The sequence below is a fragment of the Oryctolagus cuniculus genome, chromosome 3 (assembly GCF_051225735.1).
Source record: "Oryctolagus cuniculus isolate XC-2025 breed Fujian yellow rabbit chromosome 3, ASM5122573v1, whole genome shotgun sequence".
Taxonomy (NCBI): Eukaryota; Metazoa; Chordata; class Mammalia; order Lagomorpha; family Leporidae; genus Oryctolagus; species Oryctolagus cuniculus.
The window spans coordinates 48,273,053-48,285,052 of NC_142869.1; the positions used below are offsets into that span (position 1 = coordinate 48,273,053).

Consider the following 12,000-nt stretch of genomic DNA (forward strand, 5'->3'; position numbering starts at 1 on the left):
GTGAAGTACTGAAATAGTTCCACAAAATCAATGACCACTTGATTCTCTCTTTAGAATTATTTTTTAATAGACTGCTATCTCATTTCATTGTCAAATGCCAGCTTTAATATGCAGATTTCTTGGGGCCAGCATTGTGGTATAGTAGGTTAAGCTGCCACTTGCAACACTGGTATCTCCTAATCAAAGTACCGGCTTGAGTCCTGGCTACTCCCTTATTTCCAATCAACTCCCTCCCCGCTAATGCTCCTGGGAAGGCAGCAGATGACAGCCCAAAGTGCTTGGCCCCTGCCATCTACATGGGGGACCAGGATGGAATTCCTGGCTCTGGCTTTGGCTTGGCCCAGCCCTGGCTATTCTAGCCATTTGGGGAGTAAAACAGTAGATGGAACATTCTCTCTCTCTCTCTCTCTCTCTCTCTCTCTCTCTCTTTCAAATAAAGAAATAAACAAATATTTTTAAAAATACACATATTGTTTACCTGAACCTTTGGGTGAGCTGCAGTGAGCAAGGAGCAACACTCGTTCTCATACGAATAGCACCAGGCTTTTATTATATCATAATCATCTTTTTCTCTAATATAATTTAACTCTCCAACATCAGTATACACCTTTATGACCAGCAAATTAAAGAAGTGATTCTTATTACACCTTTAATTCTAATATTTTTCAACACTTGTTCTGATAACAGCACAGGGAGTGTTTTATCCAGAAGAAATAGCCTTATTTTTTATTCATACCTTCAGAAACAAATGTTTCTACTAACATTGGTTGATTAAGGAGCAAATTAAATAAGATGCAAAGTTCTCCTGAAAAAACATAGAAAGAGCAATTATTTCTGAAGATGTATTATATGTCTGTGCTGTCATCAAATTATCTAGCAATCCTTCCATCTTAAAAATCCATTATTGTAAATATAATAATAGATAATGAATCCTCCAAACTACAAACACAAAGAAATCCTGTTTTAAAAAAAAAAGTGATTCGGAACCATATCTACAGTTGTGCTTATTTAGAAAGGGAGACCAAAAAAAAAAATTCTAATTTCATTATACAGACAAATGCTTATTGACCAACTATAAAAATGAACCCATCAGCTGCAGGTAACCAGATGCTATCATTTTTTCCAGGTGTGATGCTGGATATACGGGACAACACTGTGAAAAAAAGGACTACAGTGTTCTATACGTTGTTCCTGGTCCTGTACGATTTCAGTATGTCTTAATTGCAGCTGTGATTGGAACGATTCAGATTGCTGTCATCTGTGTGGTGGTCCTCTGCATTACAAGGTCAGTAATGTACCCAGTGGCCGCCAGGGATAGGGGTGTGGTGTTCCTCCCTTGTCAAAGCAAAGCCTTCTAACTATGAGGCTCTTCCTGGACTCCAGAGCCTTCCAGTCCCTACAAGTCCTATTTCTTCCTTGTGAAACCACAGCCAAGTGGAAAGGCATGGATTGCCACGTTGAAGTGGTACAATTTATTTTCCTTATTTTTATGTTATGATGATAATTATTTATTTTCTAAATGAAAGCTTGTTTAATATATAATGTCAACTTTGTTTAAATATGCTTTTCTCTTTCAACTATGAAAGGTCAATCTTCATACAGACTACTAACAAATTATTTAAACGACCAGTGTACCTTTACCCAGAAAGATCAATATGTCAAACAAGGTCAGGAAATATGTTATACAAGGTCTTGAAAAGTATTGAGTTATATCTCTCCTTTATAACACTTATATTCCAAATATAACTCTCAGATATAATCAGTTTTAGGTATCTCAGTATAAGCAACAACTATATTTTTATCTTAAGATGACAAAATAGCTTCTTACCATAAATTGCAAAAAAGTGTGATGAGAAATTATATTTTATAAATGAAAATATTTGATACATGGAAATATGAAGCAAATATCACAAGTTTTTATATGAAATCCTGAATTCCATCAGAAAGCAATTATTTCCTGAAGACCCAGGTGAGAGAAAGACTGAGGTTTTGTCTCATCTCAAGGGGAAAGCAATGATTGATTAGTGATATCTAGTATTGGAATTTGCATAAAGGAGAAAGGCCAGATATTTTCCTAATTCCATTCGTGTGCAAACCCCTGATAATAAAGAATTAGATTGCAAACCAAATGCATATCATTTACATCCAATGCAACCAGAAGTTATTGAAGCTAAGTTTCTGACTTGATTTCACTCTCCTTTAAAAAGTTTCAGGGACGTTTTTCAAGGTTTTTGCCAAATTCACAAGGCATTTAGGCTTTCGTTCATTGCTACAGCTCTATAGTAAATCAGAAACTTTCTCAAAAATTGTTTTCAAAAGACTAGAAAATAAAAGACAGTATCATATCTTTAGAAAATAAAGGCCATAATACATCTCAGTATCTGGATTGCACTATCTTCTTTGAGGACAAGTGTGGCATTTGCTCTTGAAAAAGACAAAATATGGTTCATAAATCCTCACCAGGCCTAAAGGCTTAAGGGAAGATCATTGGCTGGAGCTTTGTGTTGCTTTAAGCCAAGTTGAGTTCATAAGCTCAACTCTCACATGTAGATGCCAACTGAGTCGATGAATTATATTAAAATAGATTCTGGGGAAAATAAAGATAACTCAAGAAAGCAAAAATGTTGAGTGTAAAAAGAAAAAACAGAAAAGACAGGAAACTATGTCATATTGCTCTTAGGTTCTTGAACTGTCTAATATCTAGGTAATACTGATACATAAAAAACCAAACCTGTATTTAATGGACATAATCTCATAATTTGAGTGCTATTTCATGTACTGATAAGCATGCAAAATTTAAATGTAGCCTATTTTTTCAGTTATGCTATTGAACACAATTCCATTTCCATATGTGGTAAAATCACCAGGAATTTGCAGGGTTCTGATCTGTGAGGGGCTGTGTGTGTGTGTGTGTGTGTTTGTAAAGTGTGTGTGTATCTATGTCTAGATATACACATACATAGACTTAATAGATTTAATAGCATTACAAAGAGAAAGTTTCCTGTGTTTCAAATAGGGACTGTAAATTATGAGAATTTTCTAAAAATTGCTGAAATCACATAACTGAACAAGGAAGGCAGACAGGCTGTTCAGTGTTAGAGCCTGTGCCTTTAATCATGGCACACACTGCCCCTTGGCTGGCCAGGATTTTATAAATTCTGATGCTCAAGGATACCTAAACTGAGCTCCAAATTAGAGTAAACCACCTCTTAAAGGCATATGCTTTTTAAATTTTTCATTAAAACAAAACTTATCCTCTCTTTGTTTTTGAGGAGGAAAAATAGCACATGAACTCAATTCATACAATTATAAAACATTTTATAAATCTGTTGTTCTAGAATCACCAGATCTTTCCAAGCCTTTCCAGGAGTCATTTCGTTCAATAAACCACACCAATTCTCAGTGTGTATTCATTTTGTTCACTTGAAAACTTTCTGCTTAGTAATCAAATTTTCCAACTAGGTCACCTCCCTCAACCCAATTCCAAGAAATCCTACCTCCCTGGTGACCTGGCCACACTTGTCAAGACCGATTACCACCCATCCACTTGCTAGGAGATTAACAAAATCATGCCAAGCAGAGGTCTCCTCACTTTTTGTTTTGATGGCTTTCTTACCTGGTGTCTTCTCTTATGTACCTCTTTTCTCTTTTTCCACCTTTCTTTTTTTCTAATTCCTTTCCCTATTTTTCTTACTATTTTAGTCAAACACCTGCTCTCCTCTTAAACAGAACATGTGTCACAAAAAATATGGACATCTAGAGACATGTTCCAAAATGAAAAGAGTTGCCCTGTTGAGAAGTTGGATTTTCAGTCTTTTTATCTTCAGATCTCACTTTCTGGGAATATTGTTTCCAGCTCCAAGCTCATTTCAACAAATCTATCCTTGCCATAAAAACACTCAACACACATGCACACACATCTGTTGCCTATAAGAAGTATATGCATGTGTATATGTAGATTATTACACAGTCTCTAATATCTCATAGCTTGTTGTAATAGGATTTTATGTAGACTTTATATTGTTCTTGTGTGTATGGTTTATTACAAAAGAAAAAAGTACTAAATCAGAGCTTTTTCAGAATAATTTCACTAAAAATTAACCTTTTATAGAAGCTACATAATTAGTACTAAGTTATGTGTCTAACTTATAGTATTCATACACAAAAATTATATTAGATTCAACCAAAACAATATTCTTTTACATTGCATACAAGATGTTAACAGTTGGTTAATTTTCTGGTTTGATAGAATTTCAGCTTTCAGCATTGACCTGCTAATATAACACTCATCCTTAGTACAGCTAAAGTATGCATTTTTGAAGACCTTTAATGTGAAATCAGAAAAGCTCACAACTTATTTGATTGTGTTGTGCTGAGTCCAGCCTTTGTGCCTTAGTGGGTAACCAGTAGAAGACAAGGTAGATGTGTTCTTCAGTGTCCATCTCTGTTATTCAGTTCTCAGCAGAAGCTTAAAGACACCTGCAAGGAGAAGCAAAAAACATAACTTTTTGAAAATATCACCAACTCCTACTGATAAACTATTTCATCTGAAGTATTTTAACAAATTGTGTAATCCACAGCTTCACTCTGTGATTGTAGGACCAAACTTTAGGTAATCGCATTGGACTAAGATTTGTAAACTTTCCAACCTTCTAGGAAATGCCCCAGAAGCAACAGAATTCACAGACAGAAGCAAAACACAGGGCACTACAGTTCAGACAACACAACAAGAGCGTCCACGAGGTTAATCTAAAGGGAGCATGTTTCACAGTGACTGGACTACCGAGAGCTTGGACTACACAATACAGTATTATAGACAAAAGAATAAGACAAGAGATCTACACATGTTGCCTTGCATTTGTGGTAATCTACACCAATGAAAACATGTACTACAGCTATATTTGATTATGTATGGATATATTTGAAATAGTATACATTGTCTTGATGTTTTTTCTGTAATGTAAATAAACTATTTATATCACACAATATAGTTTTTTCTTTCCCATGTATTTGTTATATATAATAAATACTCAGTGATGAGAAAAAGTTGGCATTCTTAACTGTGCGGTATTTCATAACTGTAAATATAATCAAACTAGAAAATCTGTGCAAGTGCCAGTATTTCATCTTTTTCCATATCTTCAGACAGCATATTAGTTCATACAGGACTCAGTGGCTAGGTTTTGAGTGATTCCAAGATAAAGGGAAATGATGGTTATTGGAAAAAAGGAAAAATAGTTTACTTTTTATTGAGTGAGGATAAAATATTTCAGATCTTTGAATCAGCTTATTTCATCAACTTTCTTTCCTAGTCTTCTATTTTCATTCTTAGAGCAGAAATAATATTATTTCATTAATATAAATTAAATCAAAGAAAAAGAGGATGGGAAAAAATGTTTTATTTCTCATAAAGGAGAGGGGGAAAAAAGATATTGGTTTCTATTTGGGAAGCAGTATAGAATCTCCCAGTTAAGTACATATATCAAAGGCCCTAAGCAAGTTTTAAGTTGCATATTAGATATAGACAAGTGGCAAAAATCTATACCATTTAGACAAGTGGAATTAACAGCTAGGAGGAAAATTTAATTAACAAAATTAAATGTGAAACATTAAAACTGTGACTTCTCAGAGGTATCCTACCATATTTATAGTATATTGTTTTAGAATAGAAATCACATTTGCAACCAAATACTCCATGAATAGCTTTATGGCTAACACAGCATAATTATTTGAAATAGAACTAAGATGATGACACTATTTCAGAAAACCAGAAAAATCCATTTTGAACATATTTATATGATGAGATAGGAAAGAAAATTAATCCCATAGCATCTGAAAGATCTTATAGGGAAGTTGGTATGGATTTTTGTTTGATTTGAGCATACAAATAGGTCTGATCACTTTTTTGGAAAACAGTAATCTGAAAATTCTCAAAAAATAAGATGAAGATAAGGCATCACATAATTGCCTTATTTTCATTTATCTCTGCACAGCTTTCCATGGCTAAAATGAGTAAATCTAAATAAAGCTCTCTTTGTCTCCTTCAAGTGACCTCTGTGTGTGGCCTAAAAGGAATGACACTCCTGTATCAAAAAAAAAAAAAAAAAACCTACAAATATCAAATCAACACATTCTGAATATAAAATATTCAGTGAAAAATAAGTTTTATGAAGTGATACTTAAGATATTTGTTAAAACGTAAATAAAGGTGATGATCTAAACTCTAAACTGGATTTAGGGCTTTGAAAAACCTGCTTTTTTAGGTTAGTCATCACTTTGAAAAGTGTGAATCTATTGGCATAACCACCATTTATGTGTTTCCATAAATAATTCCTATGATAGTGGTAGAAGCAATTTTCTTTGAAACTTCCACATGGAAGTTTAGTTGGTTAACAGGTACAAAAATCGAACTAGTCATGGACTACTTTGTAAGATAGTAGTTGTAGCAAACAAATCCTTCCTCCTGCCAAAGGAAGAGTAAAAACATCCAGCATTTGTAGAATTTAAAAGAAATGACAACTCTACTTACTTTTGACTCCTAAACATATGAAATGACACACTTTGTTAGATATTGATACATTACCACACATGAATTTTTATCAAAGATCATAAATATTAAGTGTTGGAAAAACCACTGGAGTTCATACAATACACTCTTGTTCACCTCTGTGCTCACCCGCTCTGTGAAAGAATCCCATTTAAAAGATGCACAGTAGATCTTAAATGAGCACATACTTTGTGCCCAGCACCATTCAATGTCCTAGGGATATATAAAGAAAGAAGGAGCTCTAAAGAACTCAAAATACAGTCCTACAGTAATCATTCAGCCTATATCTGCTTATCATTGAGACTTTCATTCTTGGGCAATTCTGACTTTTCAGAAGATTCTTAACCATGTTGAATTGATACCTCTCTGTGATTTCTATCCATGGTTACTATTTTTCCTCTCTGAAGCACAGGAATAATGACATGTATTTAAAATGTAAAGACAGAAATTGTGTTTTCCCAACTCATGCCACAGCCCCTCTGCAAGCATTTTCTTTTCCAAGTGGAACATCGCTGATGTCTTTGGCTGCTCTTCACGTGATATATTTTCCACGTTGTCTTAGCATCTACATCACTCTTCCTGAGACAAGTCTTCTTTGTCTTTAAGTGTAGAATTCAGAATTCTAGAGTCTACTACAGTTGTGATCTGATCAGCACAGTATATAGGAGAAATTGTGGAAAATAAGTTTAACTGAGATGCATGGTCACTAAATTCAGGTCTCACTTCACCAAAAATTTGCTGCAGAACCAAGAGCAAATCATTTCATATCTTAGATCTCAACTTCCTCATCCCTGAGTTCACTTTTATATCTGTAATATAAGAATCTGTGAATTCAGGGAAAAGGCACTATACTTTTATTACTACCCAAGACTACTTGAACTACTTCTGTTGTTTGTCCTAAACTTAAGTTCAAAATTCATTTTAGATAAACAGCTAAAGATCCATATCATTCACTCATCCATTTATTCATTTCTATACATCATATATTTACTGAAGGTCACCAATTACCAGCATCAGGCAAGACTATAGGAAGACACAGATAAACAAGGCAGAACCCGGCCTGAAAGGTGATTGCTAACAGATCATCCTGGTTTCTTGCATTAAAGGTCTCACAGTCCAATGGGAGAGACTGAGGTAAATAAATGATAAAGACTATAACAAAAGTAGCAGCAGGGGTCAGAGCAGAGTGCATGCGGCCCTGAAGGAGGAGCCACCAGGCTGGGTGAGCGAGCCCTTTCACAGCAAGATCCGCAGAATGCATTCAGCATTCTCTAACCCTACTCAGATGTCCTGCTTCTAAGATTGTATACCCTCTTCATGCACTCCTGTGTCCTTCTCCTCACAATACGCAAAGCAAATAATACCTTAGCAGTGAAGCCCCTGTGACTCCCCAAGAAAACCTCCTTTTATAGTTCTTCCCATGTATGCCCTAAGTGTCCATACAAGTCAGCTTTTCCCTTAGCCTGGGAGCAGTGAGAAACAGGCTTGCTGATGGTTTCCATGTATTCAACAGACAGCTGTGAGTGCTTGCACTGTGCCACATCCTTACACTGTGACGCAGCAAGCACATGGATGATAGGTCTCTGCTCTGAGGCTCACTGAATAGGAGAGGAGATGAAGGTGAGTTGAGAGGATTTGTCAGCAATAAATGTAACTGGGAAGCATCAAGTTTCACTCCAAGAATTAGAGGTGAGGTGATGCAGAGTGTTTATGTGGTTCATGGAGATTGAATGTCTCCAAAGTGAGTATAACATTTAAGCCCTGGCCTCTGATGCAAAGCAGACGTGGCCCCTGGCCTGAACTCTGCTTGTCTATTAAACTTGGGTAAGTTTCCTACTTTCTTTTTGCCTCATGTTTAAAATGGAGTGAGAAAGATCTTCCCCATTCCAAATATGACTTGTATGAGAAATAAACAGGGCAATTCATGTGTGTGCTCAAAGCAGAACTGAGCGAAGAATAAATGTTAAATATGTGGAAATAATTGTAGAGTATGATAAATATGTGTAGTGAAAGTGAATGAATAAGAAGAAACAATAGTTCATCAGTTGGCTAACGCACAATGGAAATTGTGTGGTCATAGTTAGGAGGACACAGACTTACTCAAAATAGTATCTCTCCTTGTCTGGAGACAAGGAACTGGAGAACTGGTTTCAAAATAAGGCAATACAGAGTGAAGAAACAACCCAGCTCCTCTAATTTTTTTATTCAAAGAAAATCCACCAGCCTTTTATCTGAAACAAGAAGGTGGATAGTTCTTTTCAAACTAGAGATCATTTCAAAGTGGGGCTACCCTGATAAAGCACGCACCATTAAACCTCTTGTGTGTTTGCAGACATACGGTGAGTAAGTTAATATTGCAATGGCTACGCAGGACCAAATTATTTACTTGACTGCATCCTTGAGAAGAATTCAGAGCAGACTGTTGAAATAAAATGGAGATGATCTCAAAGTCATATCAGACGTTTTAGCACTGTTTATCTTCAGACGCCATTTCCCCCTGCCAATCCGTGCAGCACCTGCATCAACTGTTGCTCTTCCTCAATTACAGCAGACATTTCAGTTACAAAATTAGTCATCTGGATATCAATGATAAAAGCTTTTTCATTGAATTAATTTATATCTTTCTATGAGCATCCACAGGAAGCTCATCTAAAGGACAGATAAAGGAAGACTGAAGGATTAGACCAAGCAAAGGGAATGGTTTTATAACCAATGCATAAATAGAGATGAATACGGCCCTTTGAAGTCAGCAGCAGGAAGGTATGAGTGATGAGCTGTTCAGCCAGTCACATGCAGGCCTCCTGGCAGTCGCACAATGGCAGAAATCTCCAGTACTTGCTCTGAAAGTGTGACTTTGGTTGAGAATGGCCTCCAGTAATATAAATGAGTTCTTTTTTTTCTTTTCTTTTTTTTTTTTTGGGGGGGGGGGGGGACAGGCAGAGTGGACAGTGAGAGAGAGAGAGAGAGAGACAGAGAGAAAGGTCTTCCTTTGCCGTTGGTTCACCCTCCAATGGCCACCGTGACCTGTGCACTGCGGCCGGCGCACCGCGCTGATCCGATGGCAGGAGCCAGGTACTTATCCTGGTCTCCCATGGGGTGCAGGGCCCAAGCACTTGGGCCATCCTCCACTGCACTCCCAGGCCACAGCAGAGAGCTGGCCTGGAAGAGGGGTAACCGGGACAGAATCCGGTGCCCCGACCGGGACTAGAACCCGGTGTGCCGGCGCCGCAAGGCGGAGGATTAGCCTAGTGAGCCACGGCGCCGGCCCCTGTTAACTCTTTAGTCAAGTTTTACTATTTTTCTTGAACCAGTTAAGAAGTGAGGGAAATAAAGCTCAAGCCAAATTCAATCCAGGACACGAGTCTAAAACTAAAGCTAGTGAGAAACCTAAAATCCACCATTATTGAGGGAAAAGGAGAAGCAGGAGCAGGCCCCGGCCCTCCATTCCTAGTGGTCTCGCTGCCGTGGCTAAAGCTTCCAGGGTTCCTGATGCATCAGCATACTCTGCCCATGAGGCTTAACCACAGCGATCGTCCCATCGAGCAGCTCCCAGGAACCACACCGTCAGCCCACAGTTGGGGCACATACTGAGGGGCTCCCTGCTCTCCCACTCTGAGCATGTCCTCTCAGGCAGGGCTTCCTCCCGCTTCCAGATACCAGCCACATCGCTTTCTTGACCTCAGGAAGCCTTCACCCTCCATTACCACCCTTCTCTGCTACCATCCAACTTCATTCTCCTCCATGGACTCAGACCTCAGAGACAGAGGCCTTTTTATAAATCCGGTTATGAAAATACAGAGTAATCTCCCAACAATCACCATAATCCATCAAATTATTAATAAATAGATCACCTAAGTGTATGTTGAGTAACCAGTAAAATTAAAGATATGGATCAGGGCTGGCGCCGTGGCTCACTTGGTTAATCCTCCACCTGGGGCGCAGTCATCCCATGTGGGTGCTGGGTTCTAGTCCCGGTTGCTCCTCTTCCAGTCCAGCTCTCTGCTGTGGCCCAGGATGATAGTGGAGGATGGCCCAAGTGCTTGGGCCCTGCACCCCCATGGGAGACCAGGAGGAAGCACCTGGCTCCTGGTTTCGGATCGGCGCAGCACTGGCCATAGCAGCCATTTGGGGAGTGAACCCACGGAAGGAAGACCTTTCTCTCTGTCTCTCTCTCTCTCTCACTGTCTACAACTCTGTCAAATAAGAAAAAAAAAAAAGATATGGATCAGCCAAAACAATCCTGCCACTAAGAGAAAAACACCATGATGCTTGGGTATTTTGTTTCAAATCATTTCCACGAAGATATGTTGAGGGATTTTTTTTAAAGAAAGAGAATAATTTATTAATAAACAATCCTCACTAAAGAGTAAAGTGTAAAGTTTAATAGTCATTTAAGCATAATTTGTCAAACTACACATAGACACAGTGTGGTTCTTGTGTACGCTGGGGATCAATGAGACCTTTAAAGAGTTTAGTGGAGGATACTCTCCAGCTGCCCGTAAGCATCTCTCATTTTCTTTGCCTTCATATCATTAGTTTGCTGCTTTCTCAACTCCGTGCAGAAGGGCCCTTTCTTGTCTGAGGACTTCCACGCCAGGTGCCAGGCAATGTCAGTCTCACAGTTGCAGCTGATCAAACGGCCCATAAAGCACAAGGACCTCATCTGAATTGCCCCTCATTGTTCCTGCACCTAACTTGTATCCCCCAAGATCCAGAGACTCTAAAGCAAGAGTACCTTGCATTCACCCTAAGGATGTGTTGTTCTCTTTCTGCTTGCAGTGTTCCCTCTCTCTCTCTCTCTCTGGCTCCTATGATAGAGGACCCCAGGGTTTGTTGTCATTTAACCATTACCTGCCCACTATGCACTCAAACCAAAACTACCATTCCTCCAACAGTTCCCACTGTAATTAACCAACTTTAAACTTGAAAGCAATACAAAGATAGTTGTTAGATATTATATTCCTAAACACAAAGGAATGCACACATAGATGCCTCTGGCTGAGCTAAAGTTAGCTAACACCAAGGGCACCCGATTTTACTGGATAAACGACTGCTCTACTGATAGGCCTTACTAATGTTCCTTCAATCACTCTTTAAATTTTTATTATTTATTTTCACTTTATTTGAAAATGAGGTTGGGGGGAGAAAAGAGATAAAGAGAGAGAGGGAGGGAGAGAGAGAGAGAGAGAGAGAGAGAGAGATCTTCCAACCACTAGTTTACTCACCAGATGCCCACAGCAGCCAAAGCTGGGCCAGGCCAAACCCAGGAGTCCGGTACCCAGTCCAAGTCTGCCGTGTAGGTAGGTGGCAGAGACCCAAGTACTTAAACTATTACCTTCTGCCCTCAAGGCTTTGCACTGACAGGATGGCAAGTGCAGCATCTGGGACTCAAACCAGACATTCTGATATGGGCTGCAGGCCTCCCAGCAACACCTTAACCACCTCACCAAACA

General features: G+C 38.5%; 1 protein-coding gene across 4 annotated transcripts in view; it reads left to right on the top strand.

Annotated features, from left to right (window-relative positions):
* TMEFF2 (transmembrane protein with EGF like and two follistatin like domains 2) overlaps positions 1 to 12,000 on the top strand; it is a 306,033-nt gene that overhangs the window by 267,727 nt on the left and 26,306 nt on the right. For 2 of the 4 annotated variants that reach the window (XM_002712353.6, XM_008258851.5), the window contains 2 exons: positions 1,127 to 1,285; positions 4,657 to 5,046. In XM_002712353.6, coding sequence (XP_002712399.1) covers positions 1,127 to 1,285; positions 4,657 to 4,753 — 256 coding nt within the window. In that variant the 3' untranslated portion in view covers positions 4,754 to 5,046. Of the gene's footprint in view, positions 1 to 1,126; positions 1,286 to 3,702; positions 3,895 to 4,656; positions 5,047 to 12,000 lie in introns of those variants that run through there. The other 2 variants (XM_089330147.1, XM_089330149.1) reach the window with 2 other exon arrangements.